The 20,721-nt window shown below is 44.4% G+C and overlaps 2 protein-coding genes across 2 annotated transcripts in view; one reads left to right on the top strand and one right to left on the bottom strand.

Moving 5' to 3' along the window:
• EIF2AK4 (eukaryotic translation initiation factor 2 alpha kinase 4) overlaps nucleotides 1–6,462 on the top strand; it is a 143,395-nt gene extending 136,933 nt beyond the window's left edge. The window contains 2 exon segments of the mRNA XM_068254043.1: nucleotides 2,148–2,263; nucleotides 5,977–6,462. Coding sequence (XP_068110144.1) covers nucleotides 2,148–2,263; nucleotides 5,977–6,034 — 174 coding nt within the window. The 3' untranslated portion in view covers nucleotides 6,035–6,462.
• Nucleotides 6,463–15,081: 8,619 nt separating this feature from the next.
• FNTB (farnesyltransferase, CAAX box, subunit beta) overlaps nucleotides 15,082–20,721 on the bottom strand; it is a 45,411-nt gene continuing 39,771 nt past the window's right edge. The window contains exons 10-12 of the mRNA XM_068254042.1: nucleotides 16,819–16,930; nucleotides 16,616–16,730; nucleotides 15,082–15,442 (exon numbers count right to left, since the gene is read on the bottom strand). Coding sequence (XP_068110143.1) covers nucleotides 15,335–15,442; nucleotides 16,616–16,730; nucleotides 16,819–16,930 — 335 coding nt within the window. The 3' untranslated portion in view covers nucleotides 15,082–15,334. The remainder of the gene's footprint in view (nucleotides 15,443–16,615; nucleotides 16,731–16,818; nucleotides 16,931–20,721) is intronic.

The raw sequence follows: 20,721 nt of genomic DNA, 5'->3' as shown, positions 1-20,721 counted from the left end.
AGAGTAGGGTGGCCGCAGGCAGCCATAAATACGCAGTGTGTGACTGCGTCGCACTCGCAGAGCCTCTCAGCCTGAGTCAGTCCAGAGACTAGCAGACTCGCAGGAAGCCAAAGCCAAAGCCAGCCAGGAGCAAGCCCATGGAAGAGGGGTAGGAATGGGGTATCACATGCATGCGGAAAGAGGTGGAAGGTGTGGGTGTGATTAGGCAGGACACGGGTGTGGTTATGTGGTTGGGCGCGGTAAATTTAACCACTCCCATAGGCGCCAGATAAAATCTTGCACCCAGGTGCCAGGCACCCCAGGCTCACCCCTGAGCGGCATCCACTAGGGCACACTCAGTATACAGTAGTAGTACAGGGTAGTCCTGCCCAAGGTCTCCTATTAAATAGGTGCAGCCTTACTGAACAGGAAGAGACGAGATTTGAACCCTGGTCTCCTGTGTCAGAGCTCTAAACCAGTACACTATCCAGCCACTCTTAAAGGGGAAATGAAGTAAGAGGTATACGGAGGCTGCCATATTTATTTCCTTTTAATCAATACCAGTTACCTGGCAGCCCTGCTGGTCTATTTCTCTGCAGTAGTATCTGAATAACACCAGAAACAAGCATGCAGCTAGTCTTGTCAGATCTGACTTTAAAGGCATACAAAAAAGAAGTCCATACTGATCCCAATAGCAAAGAAGTGCAACTCCATGCAAGATAAATAATAATAATAAGCTTTATTTAAGGAATGCTCATAAAAACAATTAAAAAAGATCAGAGCTCCACACTACAATATATCTAAATACTGTAGAAAAAATACACAAATCTTTCGCAAACATCAGGGGAAAAAAGTCATATCAAATGGGTACAAAATCCAAGTAAACTGCCAGTAATATGCATACATCTACAAATGACTAACAACTCATATGTAATGAGCTGTACACCACCGTCTAATGGATGTACCCACTTACCCCCAGAATGCTGCTGTCCACTGAGCGAGGCTGGGCTCAAGAGCTGTCTGACGCGTATCGGACTTCCGTCCTTCGTCGGAGACAGTGTGACCCGCAAACACAGTTCCTTAAAAGCCCTATCCGTGTTCCGAGACTTTAAAGTCTGAAACACTTGATCTGCTGCATGCTTGTTCAGGGGCTATGGTTAATAGTATTAGAGGCAGAGGATCAGCAGAGCTGCCAGGCAACTGGTATTACTTAAAGGACTTCCGAGGCCAAAATTAATAAAATCACACTATACCTTTTTTTTTTTTTGCAGAATCCACGGAGGACGTCCTGCCCGTCCTCCGCTCCGTGCCGCCATCAATGCAGGTCTTTTCGTTCCCCTAGGGCTCGGCCTGACCCCACCGAACGGGTCGCATCGATGCCACCTCTAACATGGCCGCCGCCTTGCTCCGCGGCTGCGCAGTACGCTTTGTGCGCAGCCTATTGCCCGCCTCCCGCCGCGTACTAGGTCCCGGCATGCTCCCCAAGCGTACGTCAGCGACAAAGCGTACTGCGCAGCCGCGGAGCAAGGCGGCGGCCATGTTAGAGGTGGCATCGATGTGACCCGTTCGGTGGGGTCGGGCCGAGCCCTAGGGGAACGAAAAGACCTGCATTGATGGCGGAGCGGAGGACGGGCAGGACGTCCTCCGTGGATTCTGCAAAAAAAAGGTATAGTGTGATTATATTAATTTTGGCCTCGGAAGTCCTTTAAAAGGAAATAAACATAGCAGCCTCCATATACCTCCTCTATTCAGTTCCCCTTTAAGACCCGTCCCAACAGAACAATGAAATTGCGAGGAGTGAACAATCATTAATGAATTGTTCTGATATTAGCTGGTAGGTACACTTGCCACACGACAATCACTAAAGATCCGTCATGTCGAATATTTAGCGAAGCCACCACACGACACCATTGTTCTTGCTACTCTCCCGTCTATTGGAAATTGATCAGTCACACACATACGTCGTCAGCCAGAGGCGGATGATGCGTATGTACAGCGCTGTGGCCCCTCTGTTGGATTCGTATCCAAGCACTTGGGCGAGATATTGGCAGAAAGTCTTTAGTTGAGTGTGTAGCCTTACAGAAAGCTCAAAATATTACCTCCTGTAGTCATCTCCATGTATTGGGTACCTTTACATTGTACATTACTGATTATTGCTTTCTTTCCAGTGTGGAGATGAACAAATGTTCAACAGCTCCATGAAGCAGCTCATGTCTAAATTGCCAAAACAAAGATATCTGAAGCAGGTCTGTGATGAAATCTCCACATTCAAAATAGAGAAGAGGTAAATCCGCACCCTATACTGATATACCAGTCTAAGGTTCTGACACTAGCCTTGTGTAATAATGATGGGGCTGCTAGGTTATGACTGGGAATACACAGTTTAATGGGAAACTGTAAAAAAAATAAAACGAAATCAAACACATGCCTAAGGAGAGGGAAGGCTCCTTGTCCTATACAGCCTTCTTGCTCCTCTCAGTCCCTGCGTTGCAGCAATGTCACCCCGTTTGAATCCCCGCGGTAGGAGGCTTCAGAGGTCCTCGGGAGCCAGGTATCAGAGGTCCACGAGAGCTAAGTGCTCCTGAAGACAGGCGGCTCTGTACTGTGCCTGCGCGCACTAGAGAGGTGTTTTGCGCAGGCGCAATATCAAGACTTCTGAATCCTCCTGCGGCGGCAGAGAGCAGTATTCGAGCGATCGGTCCAATACTGCTACGGGGGTGACAGCGCTGAAACGAGGGATCTGTGAAAGTAACATGAAAAGCCTCTATAGGACCCAGATCCTCCCCTTATCTTAGGTAAGTATCTGTTTTTTTGTTGTTGTTGTTTTTTTTACAGGTTCACATTAGCTTTAAGCTATATTATGTGTTCTGTGCATTGCTGATATATCCATAGCTGTCCCTGGATACAGACTCTGCATCCATAGCAACATATCAAACAGCTGGCAACTATCTGAAGGTTAGGCATCAATAAAAGAAGGGGAGGTTGGCTTTAGGGGCACTGGTTAGAGATTGCTTGAACCCATTAGCAGCTTCAAACAAATTTTTTTGTTTGAAAGCTGCTGTGCATTCTAAACCTCTGTTGGCAAATCTTGTTTGGCTGCCTAGCGCAACCAAATGTGCGGGTGGCAGGGAGCTGTTATAGTTACCGATCCAGACAGATGACTATAAAAGCTCCCTGACGCCCACTCTGTATACTGTGCCGAGCCTGCCAGGCTGGGGAAGGCATACTTCACCAGCAGCAGGAAAAATCCAGCCCTGCAGCCAAATAAAGTTTTGCTGTATTTGGCTGCTAACCTCCTTGGCTAGGAGCAGTAACCCTGAGTGTGAGTCGTGGTAGCTGCCGGCAGGACTGTGCAGAGCATAGCGCACAGCGGAAGTTTTCACTCACTTCCCGGGGGATCCAGATGCTGGCAGCCATTTTCCTTCCTGTGCTCCAAGTCTCTGCATCCCTTGGATGAGATCAGTTTGTCGTCATGACAGATGGCAATCTCACTAAAGGGTTACAGTGCCACCTGGAGGATGGAGGGAGAACTGCAGTGCTGGATCCCAGGGAGGTGAGTAAGTGCTAGGCCTGTTGCAGATCTCTCTGCGGTGTGATTTTTTTTTTTTCCCTCCAGATTTTAAGGTTTAAAAGGCTGCAAAAAAAATTGCACCGCTTTTAGACACTAAAATTTGGAAAGAATCAAACCACCGGGGGGTTAAAGGACAACTAAAGCGAGAGGGATATGGAGGCTGCCATATTTATTTTCTTTTAGGCAATGCCAATTGTCTGGCTGTCTTGCTGGTCCTCTGCCTCTAATACTTTTAGCCATAGTCTCTGAACAAGCATGCAGCAGATCAGGTGTTTCTGACATTATAGTCAGATCTGACAAGATTAGCTGCATGTTTGTGTCTGCTGTGATTCAGACACTACTGCAGCCAAATGGATCAGCAGGACTGCCAGGCAACTGGTATTGTTTAACAGGAAATAAATATGGTAGCCTCCATATTATTTTCACTTCAGTTGTGTTTTAAGGAGTTTAGGGTTAAGCATTTAGGCAATGGGGGAGGTGAGAGTTCTTACAATGGTTTATCATGTCACAGGAGTAGGTTTAAGGTCTGGCAACTAAGGAGAAGGATGGCAGAACCTGCTAATGAAAAACACTTAAGTGTCTATCCTAAATTAGCCATTCTAAAAAAAAAACACTGATGCTAAACCTATGCATTACATATAGAGGTGTTCAATAAGATGCTAATAATTTAATGTAAACCTATAAATCAAATACATTGGCATCTGTAAAGTAAACCAGAGACAAATCAATACAGACACTACTCCAGCCAAATAGATCTGCCAGGCAGCTGGTATTGTTTAAAACCACAGTGATGAATGGGTTGGCACCACCAAAAGACCCATTCATCACTGTGGCAGTATTGGTCCCAAGGGACACTGGGACGGGGTTGTGGCACACCTACCGATGCTTTGGTGCCCCTCACTTCACCTATCTTTGGTATTGTTTAAAAGGAAATATGGCAGCCTCTAAATTCTTCTCACTACAGTTGTCCTTTAATTAGTGAGCAAATAAAGGAAAGAGGTCTCTGAAATAAAGGATACAGCAGAAACTTTTTTGGCCTTGTTTAAACTGGTCTACAAAGGTAAGCTTATCAACAGCTAAAGGAGGTTAAAAAAAAAGTCTTTAACCCTTCCATTACCTTGAAAAGTAGTTAGATGGTTTTAGCTGTTAAAGGATACCAGAGCTGAAAAAGTTTGGAGCAGAGGTATGTATGGGGAGCTGTCCTGATGGCCACTGCTCCCCCCATTCTCCTCTATCCCCCTCCTTACATACCCTAAAGCCCCTTCCAGCAGCCTCTTCTGGGTTGCCGGAGTTTGGAATCAGTACGCAGGCTCAAGCCCGGCTGCCCACGTCCCTTAGCGAGGGGGACAGAGGAGAATGGGGGGGGAGTAGTGGCCATCAGTACAGCTCTACATACACTTATGTATGGCATGCCTGCTTCCCCCGTTTCTCCAAACCTTTTCCGCTCTCGTGTCCTTTAATTTTATGCTGTGCTTAAAGGGAACCAGAGGCCCCAGAAAAAAGGTTTTGTACATACCTGGGGCTTCCTCCAGCCCCATACGCACGGATCACTCCCATGCCGCCGTTCTCCACTTCCTGTATCCGGCGGTACTGGGTCCCGTAGTTTCGGCCAGTCGGCGGCAGGACGCGGCCAATTGTCCGCATCACAGGGGCTCCCGGCATACACTTACGCGTGCTGCTGCATACTGAGCAGCCGCACGCGTAAGGGTATGGAGGGAGCCCCTGCTCATGCGGACAATTGGCCACGTCCACCGGAAGTGACGGGACCCGGTACTGCCGATACAGGAAGCAGAGGACGGCGGCGTGGGAACGATCCGTGCGTATGGGGCTGGAAGAAGCCCCAGGTATGTATAAAAGCTTTTTTTTTTTTTTAGTTCCTCTCTGGTTCCCTTTAATGCTTTAGACCAAAGCTTCCCAACCCTGTCCTCAAGGCCCACCAACAGAACATGTTTTGCAGAAAACCACAAACATACACAGATGGGGTAATTAGCGCCTCAGCACAGCTGATTATTTACCTCTGGATTTCCACAAAACATGCACTGTTGGTGGGCCTTGTGGGCAAGGTTCGGGAACACTGCTTTAGACCAAGGCTTCCCAAACTGTCATAAAGTATCACCAACCGTGCATGTTTTGTGGAAATTCAGAAGTAGATAAATCAGCTCTGCTGAGACACTAATTACCTCACCTGTGCATGTGCACCTTCTGCAAAACATACTGTTGGTGGTACTTGAGGACAGGGTTGGGAAGCCCTGCTTTAGACTGTAGATGAAATGGAGTAGAACACTTTTTAACCAGGTATGCATAACCTTTTATTCACCTTGGTTACACTTTAAAGAATGCACATATCAGCTCTAGAAATGTGGGTGGGTTGTGTGTAATCCATACATAACTTTTACCTTTTATGTTTTTGCCTTTTGTTTCCACAGGGTGACAATGCTTGTGCTGTTCAGTTACAGAGATGATTATTTCAATATACTTTTCTAGCCTTCATCTGTGTGGTGTGGTAACTGCAAACACTCAGCTGGATGCTGTCACTGGGCAGTGAATGCCTGTATTATGTACGTGAGCGGAGCTACAGCTGTTGTTGGGTGATCTCTATACCATAGCGCTGTACCATGGTCACAGAACTGTGAACTTTCCTTAAGTATCCGGGTAACATTTCCTCTGCTATCTCCGTTGCTGCTCTTTTTCTTTCTATTTACAGAGAGATTTTTTGTTCATGTTATATACATTCCCGCTGTGAGGAGACAGGAAAAATCACCCACAAACAACTTAGTCTTTATAAACTGGTTTTATTTTGGCAAGAGGTTGAAGTCAGTTACAGCTAGGAACAATCCAATTCCTTTCAAACAAGGACACATTTTACTGTTTGTTTTAGGAGACGATGTGAATAAATGATGCTTATACAACAACTGATATGCTTATTTTATATGCAACTAGGAAATTATTCAGCGACACAGAAGCATTTCTCACATGCTGAAATAAGCTAAAGGTGTCCATCAATGGCACAAACCCACAGCTGATTGATATTGGCTGATTGTGCCCATTAATGGGTGAATGTCCACTAACCAACTCATTCAAATCTAATTGGATTGAATCAGTTAGTGGGAATTCGTCAGTTAATGGGCATGACCCTTTCTGGAAATGATCGACCGCTGTGATGTACTGGCCGTGTGCTGTTAACCTGTTTATGACCGCGTCACGCCGATGGGTGTGGCGGCAGCCCCAGGACTGCCTAACGCTGATTGGCGTAAAGTCCTGGGGCTGTAATTTGCACGAGATCATGCTGCGTGCGCATCTCATGCTCGGAGGGCGGAGTTCCACCCCCTCTTCAGTCTCCAAGCAGCTATTGCCGCTCGGGAGACTAATAGACAGCGTGATCACCGTCTATTTACACTGTGCAGCGCTGCGATCAGCAGCAGTGCTGCACTGGGTACAGCCGTGTGACATGGCTGTCCCCCTGGGGGACAAGAGAGCGATCGGCTCTCATAGGCAGAAGCCTATGACAGCCGATCGCCGTAATCGGCCGGCTGTGGGGAGGGAGGGAAGAATTTTAAGGAGACAAGGTAAAAACAAAAAAACCACACGAACAATATTTATTTTAAAAAATAAACATGGGGGAGCGATCAGACCCCACCAACAGAGAGCTCTGTTGGTGGGGAGGGAGAATCACTTGTGTGCTGTGTTGTGCGGCCCTGCAGCTTGGCCTTAAAGCTGCAGTGGCCAATTTTACTATAAATGGCCTGGTCACTAAGGGGGTTTAGCCCTGCAGTCCTCAAGAGGTTAATGTGCACCTTAAAGGGGAACTGAAGAGAGGTATATGGAAGCTGCCATGTTTATTTCCTTTTAAGCAATACCAGTTGCCTGGCAGCTCTGTTGATCCTCTGCCTCTAATACTATTAGCCATAGCCCCTGAACAAGCATGCAGCAGATCAGGTGTTTCAGACTTTAAAGTCAGATCTGACAAGACTAGCTGCATGCTTGTTTCTGGTGTTATTCAGATACTACTGTAGAGAAATAGACCAGTAGGGATGCCAGGCAACTAGTTGATTAAAAGGAAATAAATATGGCAACATCCGTATACCTCTTACCTCAGTTCCCCTTCACGAGGAAGTGCTCTACAGGATGTATTGTTCACCTCTGAGTTTTGGATCACATTTTTAGATGGAGGGGTGCTGAATAGGCCATTTTCCTGGTATTACATGATGAAATATCTCGCATTATAGTGGCACAAATAAAGAGGCACATCAGAAAAAACTTCTTCTATTACTCTATATTTGTATCCCAACCCTCCCAGTGATGATTAACCACTTCCTGCAAAATAGACTTTACTGCAAATAGGATGTTTTATAAAAATTCATTTAGCAGTAGCAAAGATTTAACTACGTCTGCGGTGGGTTTTTATTTTTTTAATACTGGCCTTAGAATACACCAACATTCTGCAATGATGCATCTGCCAGCAGTAAAGATATCATCAGCTGTGATACATTACAGAATGTAAATCTGGGAGAGGAAAATGCTACAAAGCCACTGAGAGAAATAAATCAAGTGGGGATTAAAAAAAAAAAAAGAGATCAAGATATGTTTACATTTTCCATGTAATTTGTTCATATTGTTTGATCCACAATGAACCTGAATATCCTGATCTTTACTACTGGCAGACATGAAAAACCAGACAGCACCAACTGCCATTATCTGTTACCACACCCCCTAACAAAGCAATAGGCTGAAAGGTTTTTCATTATAGATATACATATGCACTAAGGGGAGATAATGGTTGCTTGGCATTCAAAAATGGCCGTTATTCCCAACAAGGTTTACAGAGCGGAAACTGTCAGTCCTGATATCACACCGTGGGAGGGGTCTTACACCACCACCTCTGATCTATGTGGAAAAAAAAAAGGTAAAGATTTCTCATGGGAAAGGGGGTATCAGCTACTGATTGGGATGAAGTTTAATCCTTTGGTTAATAAGTGATGTTATAAAATGCTATTTTATATGCAGTTCCTCTTTAAAGAGACTCAGTTTAAAAAAAAAAAAAAGGTGCCCCTGTAGGGTACTTACTCCGGGAGGGGGAAGCCTCTGGATCCTATTGAGGCTTCCCCCGTCGTCGTCCATCCCACAGTAGTCTTGCTGGGCCCTCTGAAGCCACAGCCAACAATTTGTGAAGCTTTAGCGCAGTAGCGTCTGCAATATTTTCCTCATCCACCTCCAGCGCAGTAGAGCGGATCTGACTGCAATTGGTAGTTTCCATATGATCTGAGCCGAGAGCCGCTACTACACCCGTGCTGGAGCCGGGAGGGTTTATATGTACATGGTCGTGATTCGGAGCAGCCCAGCGAGACCACCATGGGACGGAGAATGACGGGGAAAGCCACAATCAGATCCAGAGGCTTCCTTCTCCTGAGGTAAGTACCCCCCAGGGGGCTTTTTTTTTTCCTTCTCAATATGGGTTTTCTTCACTCAGTAATAGAGATTGTTGGGGGGGGGTGTGTGTAGAGGAAGAAATGCTTGTCTTCAGGGCACAGGAGATACTCCATCCTCCTCAGCAGTATGAGGGCCATGTTTCTGCAGACTGCCAAAGCTCTTTGGAAGCCTCTACCTGCATATCCCGTCACGAATCAGGCCAAAGCTGCTGAGCTGGGCTACAGCCCTGGAGGTGGGCATGGCCAGAGCCTCTGCAGGAAGTGTTTGAAAAAAAATAAAATGCAGGGGCTGGGATGGTGTCTGGAGATAAGTATTTAACACATCCCTCCCCTATATCTATCATTCTGGCATTCTTTAAAGCCTCATTCCAAAGTCAAATGTTTATCATGATCTGTGTAGGCACTTAGTGGCAGAGCTTGTATTCGTGTGGAAAACTGTTAATTAGTAAATATCAACCATCACTAGTAAAATACCTGGTCAGAAGTCTAACCATTGGCCACTTCCTGCACAATATACTAGTTGTACTGAAGGTTGCAATCTTCTGTGACAGATTCATACAGTACCTACCACCTTGCAGTGTGAGCTGAAAAGATGATGCAATCAGGGCAGCCACACAGCCTGGAACAAACCACCTTACACCTGCTTTTGGTCATGTGATTCCAATCTTATGTCTTGATTTTAAGCAGCTGAAGCCATTTTTCTCACAAACAAGGTCTGAATCTCATTTTTAAGTTTTTCATTTTGTTTTTAGATTACTGTGTAGGCATAGTACTCTTCAGAGCACACAAAGAAAATTCCTTTGCCTCTTTTACAAAATTTAGGAAAAACAAGGGATTTTGTTTCTTCAAATGTTAAATCTTTGTCCAGACATAACACTAGGCCCAATCTCTTTTAGAAATCACCCCCATGCAAAGTAAACTGAATAATTTGTGCACAGTGCAGTATAGTCCAAAACAATACTCTTTTTTTTTTTTCCCCTCAAAATATGGACATCTCATACTGAATGTGGGATATGGGAATTTTGTACTGAAGGGAATGTGACAAATGTGAGTAGTGTAATAATATACAACATGTGGACCTAAATTTTAATGGGAGTGAATAGTTTCTACTTGTATATTAACATTCACAGCAAGATGATTTTGTAATACCATCTGAGATGTTTAATTAAGCAGCCAGTAATTTAATGACAGCTCTTGAATCTCAATGGCCCTTTCAATTTCTAGTTCCTGTGGCACCTAAACTAGAATATCAAATTTCCTAATCACTATAAAATACAAAAAAAAAAAGCTGTTTGATAATTAAACATGAACACAGTGTAAAAAGTAGGACAGCAACAGTCCATGAAATATACAGGGGTTGGACAAACTAAAACACCTTAAAAATCAACAAAATATACAGGTAGTCCCTGGTTAAACAAGATTGGGACTGTAGGTTTGTTCTTAACCTGAATCTGTTCTTAAAGAGAACCCGAGGTGTGTTTAAAAAATGTTATCTGCATACAGAGGCTTGATCTGCCTATACAGCCCAGCCTCTGTTGCTATCCCAAACGCCCCTAAGGTCCCCCTGCACTCTGCAATCCCTCAAATCACAGCCGTGCTGTGAGGCTGTGTTTACATCTGTAGTGTCAGTCTCAGCTGCTCCCCCGCCTCCTGCATAGCTCCGGTCCCTGCCCCCATCTCTTCCCTCCAATCAGCAGGGAGGGAAGGGATGTAGGCGGGGACTGGAGTTCTGCAGGAGGTGGGGAGAGCAGCAGACTGACACTATAGAGATAAACACAGCCAGCTCTGACAAGCTGTTTGTCAGCAGCGTGGCTGTGATTTATGAGGGATTGCAGGGGGACCTTAGAGGGGGTTTGGGATGGCAACAGAGGCTGGGCTGTATAGGCAGATCCAGCCTCTGTATGCAGATAATATTCTTCAAACCCACCTCGGGTTCTCTTTAAGTCGGCACACTGCTATCTCTGTCCCCTGTACCTCCAGTGTAACAGATGCCCTCTGTACATGATTAAACAAGTTTAAAAGCCATGGTTTATTTTCTCAAAAACTATAAGTCCAATTTCAAAAAATATTTGGGTTTGTTCCCATGGAGACACTGATTCCATGCCATTCAGAAGTCAGGGATGACCTGTATTTAAATATGGTGTTGGTCCACCTTTTGCAGCAATTACAGCTTCAATTCTCTGAGGTATTGTTTCATACAAATTGTGAATTGTTTCCAAAGGAATTTTAGCTCATTCTTCAGTTAAAACACCCCCCCCCCCCCCAGTTCTTTTAGAGACGATGGAGGTGGAAATCAACTTTTTACTTGAATCGTTAACAACGACCATAAATGCTCAATAATGTTGAGATCTGGGGCTTGCGGTGGTCAGATGAGATGATCCAACTTCATTAGAATATTCCACGTGCCATTCTTAAACAATTCTAGCTGTATGGATTGGGGCATTATCTTGAAAGATAGCATTCCCATCCAGCAACAGTTCTTAAACCATAGGATGAACTTGATCTCCCAAAATTCTTAAATAGTTTCGGCTGTTAACTCTTCCATGAAAGGAAATCATTGGCTCGGTGGATTTCCAAGAAATAGCACCCCAGATCATCACACAACCTCCTCCATGTTTTAGTCTGGATGAAATGCTTCTTTTGGCAGTCTCCGAACATACACTCGGCCGGAAATGAGGTAAAACGATTTGTCAAAGAAAATCACATTTTTCCACTGCTCGAGGGACCAATTCTGGTGGTTTCTACAACACACTAAACGCTTTGAAACATTTGTCTTAGAAAACTTCTGCTCTCAAATTGCAGTTCTTCCATGGAATCCAGATTTGTGCAGCTCCCAACTAATAGTTTTTATGTGGAAACTAGGTTCTGTAGGTGTTCATTCAGCTCTGCAGTGATTTTAGGAGCCGTGGTCTTGCAAGCTTTTCTAACAATTCGATTTAGAGTCCGACTGTCTCTCTCAGACAACTTCAACTTTCGGCCACAACTGCTTTGCTGAGGACGTTTTTCCTTCTCTTTCAAAGGCAGTCATTACTTTTGAGACAGTACCTCTTGAAATGTTAAGCATTCGGGCAGTTTCTGTTACAGTAGCACCTGCCATACGAGCACCAACAATTTGACCTCTTTGAAAGTAAGAGATCTGCCATTTTTATAAATTATAACCAACCTTTGTTTAAAGATCTATAAAAAAATTATTTTAATTAAACATCAAATAACAAAAAAAAAATTAACATGTCAAATTTTGATTGCTTAAAACATGTTTAAAGATTATGATGCAAAAATGTTAGGCATTTCCCTTATTTTGTCCAACCCCTGTATATGTAGGACGTATCCTAAACTTCAGGCTCACTGTGTAGACACTGCTCTTTGTGGCACGACTGGTTTACTGATATCTTAGGCTGGAAATCAGATGTTAATATTCCTGCAGACAAAGCCTGAATGTAAGTGGCCCCTACCACCCCAACTAACAGGACTGTGGAGTTGAAGTCAAAGCAATTTTCAGGTACCCAAAGACAGTCATAAAAAATGTTCCAATTCCTAATAAACAAACTGTACATAAAGGAAAAAGTTCTTCTCAAACTCTTTGCACATGAAATTAATTTGACAGGTTATTAACTACAAATTGAGTTATACAGTAGTACTATGCATATGCATTCCCCACAGAGCTATTGTAAATCCACTGAGATGTTGTCCATCACCCATGAACCTGGTTCAGATTGTGCATAATGAATGTGTAGTAGAGGAAGAATCCCCTCGGTTTCCTGCAAAGTACCTGCACATCACTTTTAAGTTAGCCATACAATCCAGCAATGAAGGGCAGATTCAAACAAAATACAAATTTATCTCTAATCTGATCTGATTAGAGAGAGATTGGTTAGCTGCCCAGACACCGCAGGCCGATTCACAATCAATTTCATGCTGAAGTTGGTCCGGAATTGACCTGTGCACCACATCCACCGCCTTGCCTCCCCTGGTGCCCAGCGTTATATATTATCTGTTTGCTGCTTGTCCTCCGCTGGCCTCAGGCACACTCCTTGCTCCATACACATGCCCCAGGTGGCTGCTGGCAAACGTGGGCACGTGTGCGACATCCCACACCACGCCCCCCGTTACTTGGCAACCACATAGGGCACATGTATGGAGCAAGGAGTGTGTCTGGGCCCAGCAGAGGCCACGGACAGTTAATGTATAGCTTGCCCGGGGGAGGGACAGCGCCAAAGTTTTTATCCCTCATCCTAATTTCGCCCACCGTTTGACCCTACATCTTGCAGCATGTCCGATCGATTAATATAACCAATTTTGGCCCAAAATTGGTCGCATTGTCGGGCATGCACTTGGTGGCTCCTATTTTCATCAGACTATAATAATTGAATCGGATGGTCAGTCAGCCACCATGTGTGGCCACTTTTAGATGTACTGACAGATTGCTTGGGGCCTGATGGATATTCTTTGTTACTTGTCTGCACCCTTTACAAGTACTCTTCACAAAGGACAAGTTTTGATTTCTATTTCACAGCTATTCTGCACTTCTATTTTAAAATATATTTCTTGCTCAAATACGTTCTGTAAAATTATTTATCCGCAGTGGTTTAAAAGCCACAGTTAGTAAACTGGCTTAGCTGTGCCTATGTAGACACGTGAAGCCAGCAGTAGGCACATAATATCCAAATCACTCTCTAGGGTACAGCAGCAACTAGAGCAGAGTGTCTAGTCTTTACAGTTGCCCTCCCCTAGCCCTCACCCCCACATTCAGCCAAAGCAGATAGCAGTCACCTTATACATACGTGCAGCTTAATGCACAACAGAGCTATGACTTTACTTCCTTATGCGACACAAAACTATCAAATGACATGCTCTCTTCCTTTCAATATTGTAGAAATTGTACAAAAGAAAAATGTAAGCACTTTTTATAGTCACAGTGCTGTTCAGGGCCACTGGTCCCATGGACCTGGCCATTGCTTACTGAGTACCTGAGCCTCTCTTGCAACTGGCTGGACAGCCAACCAGGACCTCGTGCTTAGGCACGAGTGCACTTAACGGGTAGCTCTGACAAGCGTTAGGCTACTATTAAGCTTACTTTTTCTCAGTTCTGTGGACTTCACCTCTACAGCTCCTTCCTAACCAGTTGTGCATCTGCTCTACCACGTTTCTATTCAATTGGACCCAAAACCTACAATGATTCAATCTCCACATGTAGCGTAGCTAAAATTGGGATAGAATCAGCTTACAGCAATCAGGAGTTTGTCTGCGATAGAAATGCAGTTCATTCTAACGGAACCCTCACGTGATCATGCCAACTGATGACCTCCTACTCAGTTGACCAACAAGAAATCTCTAGCCTAGCTTTCTCTGCTTGCTCAAGCCTTTTGCTTCTGCTTGCATTCAAATCGTCCTGTCACAATGTGAAGCACACAAGGAGGACACTGTCCAGCATATGCTGCAGTACTCAGTGGGTGTGTGGGAAATAGAAGGGGATTAGACCAGTGACCGTGTGCAGCAGGTTTGAGCAGGCAGAGAAAGCTAGGCTACACATAATTTACCAAGAGTCAACATAGTAAGCAATCACATGACCAGACTTTACTAGTTTTTTTTCTTCACACCATCAAAGCTGAACGTTGGATTGCTGTGAGCAGGTTCTATCTACTTCACTTTGGATAATTTACATGTGAAGACTATTTCAAAGTGCAGGGCTTGGAGTCAACTTAATAAATGGTCAGATCGATGTTCCCTCCCAGCCAAAGGCACAGCAAACACCCCTCCACCTCTGAGAATATGGTTGCTTCCAAAAAAAAAAAAAAAATCATCAAGACTTGCACATAGCAAATCCATTCAAGTTTAGCAAGCACCATAAATACTACAAAGTTCTGCATACAGAACAGGTATTTACAGTAGAATTAACATATGTACATTTTTACTTTTCCCATTATAAACATGATATTTGGTTTACAAAGTACTAGAAGCTAATGGACCACATTGCCCACAACACTCAGAGGCCAACAGTTGCTATAGCGACAGTTAACTGCGTGCCAAGCATAACTCCATATTCTGATTTCTGCACAAGTCTTCCTCTATTCATATTGTACTATAGGCATTCCGGGCCAGACATGGTTTCAAGTTTCAGAAGTGCTTATGTTTAATATGTATTAAAAGGAAAAGGTCTTGGGTTACGATTACCATTGATTCACTATTAGAAAGGTCTGTCCTCTTCTGTAAGCATCACACAGGACACGGTAAGTCATAAGACACTGTACAGCCCTTTATAGAGTGTTCCGCATGGCTTCTTCCAGGTTGTATCTTGTGGCCAATACAGCTGGACGCACCACAGTAAGTGCAGGGGGAGCTCATACTTCATCGCTATAGGTTAGTCTGTGCTGGAGTTTGTCACATCTGGGATGTCTTTCCGCATAAAATACATGATGGCACGAGCCACCTTATCTGGACCGATGTTGTACACAGGATGGGTAGGCTTCTGTTATGGGGAAAAGAATAATGTATGACTGTAATGTTCAGTACCCCAGGAGTGCTAGAGGTCTAATAAAATTACAAACACTGCAAAATACAATGCAGAACTGCCTGCAGGTCAAGGAGTTGGTGACCATCTCTATCTGCTGTTTTAATTTACCTTGATATACAGGCATTACTTTTTAAATATTTTACTAAATAGTAGGTTTTACACTGCGCTATGCTTGAGTTAATGCAGAGTGAAGTCTTGAAATCAGCTGTATTTATTTATTTTTGTATTTATATAGCGCCAACATATTATGCAGCGCTGTACAGAGTATATGGTCTTGTCACTGTTCCTCAGAGGAGCTCACAATCTAGTCTCTACCATAGTCGTATGTATGTATGTATGTATGTATGTATGTATGGTAATCTAGGGCCAATTTAGGGGGAAGCCAATTAACTTATCTGTATGTTTTTGGGATGTGGGAGGAAACCAGAGTGTCCCACGCAGACACGGGAAGAACATACAAAATCCTTGCAGATAGTGCCCTGGCTGGGATTCGAACCGGGGAACCAGTACTGCAAGGCGAGAGCGCTAACCACTACGCCACCGTGATTCACAAAGCAATTTTGCAAGACATCTTGTGGTGAGCAGGGGGTATATGGAGCAGAGCCTGAGACTGTGGTTTCCCCCTTTACTCTCTCACATGCCTGATACATGTTGTGGAAAGTCACAGGGTGATAAATCTGGTCCTAAATAGTCTGCACTATATTGTTTTTATATTTGAGGTGTGGTTTACAGTGGAGAGTGCTCACTGGGGTTGAAGCAGAGGGCAGGTCTTGAATGTGTGAATATTGAGCGCCATTAAAGGATTTAAAATTGATCGTTAACTTAGTTTGTCTATGGTAGAGCATGCCACCACTGGCGTTTGTGTTAATGAACTAGCAGATTTTTGTGAAGTGCAGCAACAATATTTCAAGTTTCTCCAAAGCAGAATGCTGAAAAATGACCATTGGTGATGAAAATGCTTCCTCTTGTGAACTCTGCACTCAGCTGCTCTCTTGCTTTATGTGTGCCAGACCAGGATATAGTAAATTTGACTTCAATGAATAAGCTGCAGGTTTTCTTGTGCTATATCAGACCACCCTGGCATGTGTCACCCTTATCAAGAACTTCATGATATATTGTCCTACTTACCAAAAGGTTATCTGGAGATCCTACAACAGTTTCTTGGAGCATTTCCCCACTTCCATAATGCTGTGCTATAGAGAGCCCACTCAAACAATAGCAGGTGTGATAGAAGTCTTTTGATCTACACAGAAAACAAGAAAATACATTTAATCAAGAGTAAAGCTGGCAGCTCTCTGTGACGGGAATATTGACAGGACAGCAGCACTTACTTGCCAGGTTTATCCAATAGCCCACCAGTAGGAGACTGGCAGCACAAGAGAATGTATTCCTGGAGCGCTTGCTGGTCAAACATCCAGTTAGTCAAGCTCAGAGCCGGATCTCCTGCAAAATCAATGACAGAAATAGGCAGATTCAGGGAAGCAAAAGAATGTACAGGAACTTGTAGTAGTCATTTACAAATCAAGTCAAACATTAATGCTGAATGGGTGTTGGGGCTTGTTCACACTAAGGGCGTTTTCGCCTTTTTTTAAGCGCTGGTGATTTTTCAAATCGCCCTAAAAGCGCTTGTGCAGTGATTCCCTATGAGAGAGTTCACATCTGAGCGGTTAGATTCCGATCTGCTCACTAAAAGCGCTGCCTGTATGCCTGTACTGGTTTTGGGGCGATTTGCCTCAATGGAAGGTATAGGGAAATCGCAAAGCGGTCGAAAAAGCGCTTTGTATAGCGATTTCCCCAGCGCTTTCATGAATAAATATTTATTCATTACCAGGTGAAAGTTCACTTCCTGAATGAAGTCTAAGTGAAAAAACAGCTCTGCAAAAGTGCCTAGAAAAGCGCTTTATAAAAAATATAATATATCTCTATATCTATTTCTATATCTCTATCTCTATATTTTATCTCAGCGTGCAGGTTGAAAAAAATTGTGCAAAAAATAAATAGAAAATGCTTGAGTCAGCGATTTCGATTTTAGATGTGAACAAGGCCTTACTGATTGGTTGTTACATTCGACGCATTGGCTTCCATTCATAAAGCGTTACCTTATTTGTTAAATGCCAAACCTTAACTAGTGACCTCAGATGGAGACAAAACACTTGCAAAAAATCAGAAGGCGGCACAGCAGTGGCTATTTTTCCTGCGCCCACTGAAAACGTGTGGTATGCCGTGGGAACGGTTGAGCAGCTACTACGGAATCTATCCTTTGCTCCTCAGTTATCGTCTGGTATGCTGGTGCAACAGTAGGGACAGGTTTAAACTGTCCCTCCTGGCTAGCTACAGTTATGTGTATCAGTCTGCATTCAATGTATCTAGATTAGGATTTAGTGTATAGTTTGCATCTGATTTGTATTCAAGGTGTGTATTTAAGTCCCTAAGGCCCGGTTCACATTAGCGGTGGCCGTCCGGAATCGCCGTGCCGGAGCCGGACCGCTTTCAGAACGGACGGAACGGACGCACGGCATGGCAATGAAAGCCTATGCGTCCGTTCACATGCGTCCGTTCTGCCGGACCGAATCCGGGCCGGATCCGGACTCCGGCGTCCGTTCCAACATGCGCTATTTTTTGGTCCGGCTCCTCCGGCAGCCGTATCCGGAGCGGAGCCGGACTGCACCATCCGGCCAATACAAAGCAATGAGAGCCGGAGAGCGCACAACACACTGGCTACAAAAACCGGACGTTCTACCCCACTTCCTATGCATTTTGGATGGGGACCACATGGGCCCAGCGAAGAGTGGGGCAGCAGCGATTTCATGCTGGAGCTCTTTTTGCCAGCAACATGTCTGCTGAAGGAGGCGAACAACAGAGAGAATTCCCAGGTAACAACAGAGAGAATTCCCAGGTTTACGAGTAAATGCCTGGATCCATGGTCCCAACTGCAGTCTCTGTATCCACGGATGGTCTCCACACGTCCACCTGTCTCCAACAATGACCCCAGACCCTTCTGCTGACCTCCCAGACCCCAGGTAATTAAAAGGATGTTATCTTCTTAAGAAACCGGATCCGGACCGCAACCGTGTTCACACCGCACGGAAACCGGATGCAAACGGACCGGATCCGGATAGGAACCGTACGGATCAGGTCCGGCCCGGATACGGTGCGGTCCGGACATCCGGTGCGGTTTTTACTAAACCGCAAGTGTGAACCGGGCCTAAGAAGCGCTGCACCCTCTGTTGGTTTCGTTTTAGCCTGATTAGGAGCGCTGTCAATTTTTTTGCTGTTCTTTAAAAAATGTGTAGTCCATTTATGGCTAGCAGTCCCAGGTTTACCCTTTGTTTTAATAGTGGTTAGGTCTCTTTTGTGAGGGCATGTCAACGTCATGGAAGAGTCTAGTACTGAACAATCTATGCGCAAACTGTTTTGGAAGCTAATGTCCTCCATTTTCTGCATCTGTTTTGAATGCAAGATTGTTGTGCAATCTGCCCGTGTTTCGGGCTCTGTAAAGCTGTTAATGTCTTGAGTACTTGTTGCCTATGTCATGTGAATCACAAGCAATTCCAAGTGCGGCATCATCGTACTTGCCAAATAAAAAGCGATTCTAATTTTTGGCACTGCTCACTGCATGTCAGATTTGACAAAAAAAATTGAGCCCTTAGCATTGAGCATGCTGGAATTCCTCAAAGGGAAGGTTCAAGCAAAATAAAAAAAGGAGTTTCACTTACCTGGGGCTTCTACCAGCCCCATGCAGCCATCCTGTGCCCTCGTAGTCACTCATTACTCCTGCTCCAGTCCCCCGCTGGCAGCTTGCCGACCTCTGAGGCCGGCAGGCCGCATTGAATACATTTTTACACATTCCCGCTAGTGCAGGAACACTAACATACATTTTTACGCATTACTGGTTCAAGGATTACATTTTTACGCATTGAACCAGTAATGCGTAAAAATGTATGTGTTAATGTTCCTGCACTAGCGGGAATGCGTAAAAATGTACGCAATGCGTCCCGCCGACCTCAGAGGTCGGCAAGTTGCCAGCGGGGGACTGGAGCAGCAGTGAGTGACTACGAGGGCACAGGGTGGCTGCATGGGGCTGGTAGAAGCCCCAGGTAAGTGAAACTCCATTTTTTATTTTGCTTGGACCTTCCCTTTAAGACGCAGAGAAGGAGGGATAGAAGGTTGATGCTGATAGCACCTAGGGTATGTAGGCCACAAACTGAATTAGACAGCTTCTCTGACACAGATGTAGCTGTGAAATTTCAACTGAGCAGAGAATTAATTTTTGAACTATATCAACTCATAGGTCCACAAGTAGAGGGAAAAACATGGCAGACCTGCATCAGGTATGGTGAAATTGCTCATTGCCCTGCATTTCCTACGTAAGGACTTTTATCATGTAACTATAAACCCTCGCAACCCTACCCACAATGCACCATGACTTGAGGTTTTACACGGTAAATGACCGCAACTTGAGGATTTTATCAGCAGGTTATCATATATTTAACCTTTTAGGTGATGCATACCGCACGGATACCAACCAAACCCGCATTTGGTCATTTTTCTATGGGTTGAAACAAAAAAAACAACAAAAAACAAAACCTAAAATTACCACTAACGGTGACTTACTGTAGAATTTCTGTTTACCGCACACAGCTTCATGAATGGGAGCCATTGTTTATTTCTGTCTTGCAGAGCAAATATTCCTGCCAACCACATGCAATAATGTATAATAATGTATAGCAGTGGCAAAGTGTAGATGAGGGATAATGGAATATATCTCTTCATGCGTTTCATCATCAACCTATTTTGGTTCCTAGAAGTAGAAACTACGTCCAGGAACCATGCGCGCTCCCGGCCCGCGGTTCGTTAGCCAGGCAATCAGTGAATCGGGCTATGGTGCCCGATCACTGATTCCTCTTCCCCGCTGAAAAAGCGACAGCTTCTCTCGGAAGCTGCGCCTTTTCTGGCTGTTACCTCCCCCATGCGTCCCTCCAAGCGTGTGTTACGCTTAGAGTGACGTCATGTAAAACTCATGGCCGCCATCTTGTGGCCAAAAAGTAAAACTACAACTAAAAGGTAAAATAAATAAAAAACACACATTTACATTATAAACCTATTGTTTACATCCCACCCTCCCAAAACTACTCAAAATGTTTAATATAAAAAAAAAACCATTACAATAAAAAAAAAAATGTAAATATTTACCTAAGGGTCTAAACTTTTTAAATATCAATGTAAAGATGAAA

The sequence above is a fragment of the Hyperolius riggenbachi genome, chromosome 9, assembly GCF_040937935.1.
Source record: "Hyperolius riggenbachi isolate aHypRig1 chromosome 9, aHypRig1.pri, whole genome shotgun sequence".
NCBI lineage: Eukaryota > Metazoa > Chordata > Amphibia > Anura > Hyperoliidae > Hyperolius > Hyperolius riggenbachi.
The sequence above is the reverse complement of the archived record's forward strand: the minus strand, read 5'-3'. Positions and strand labels throughout refer to the sequence as shown.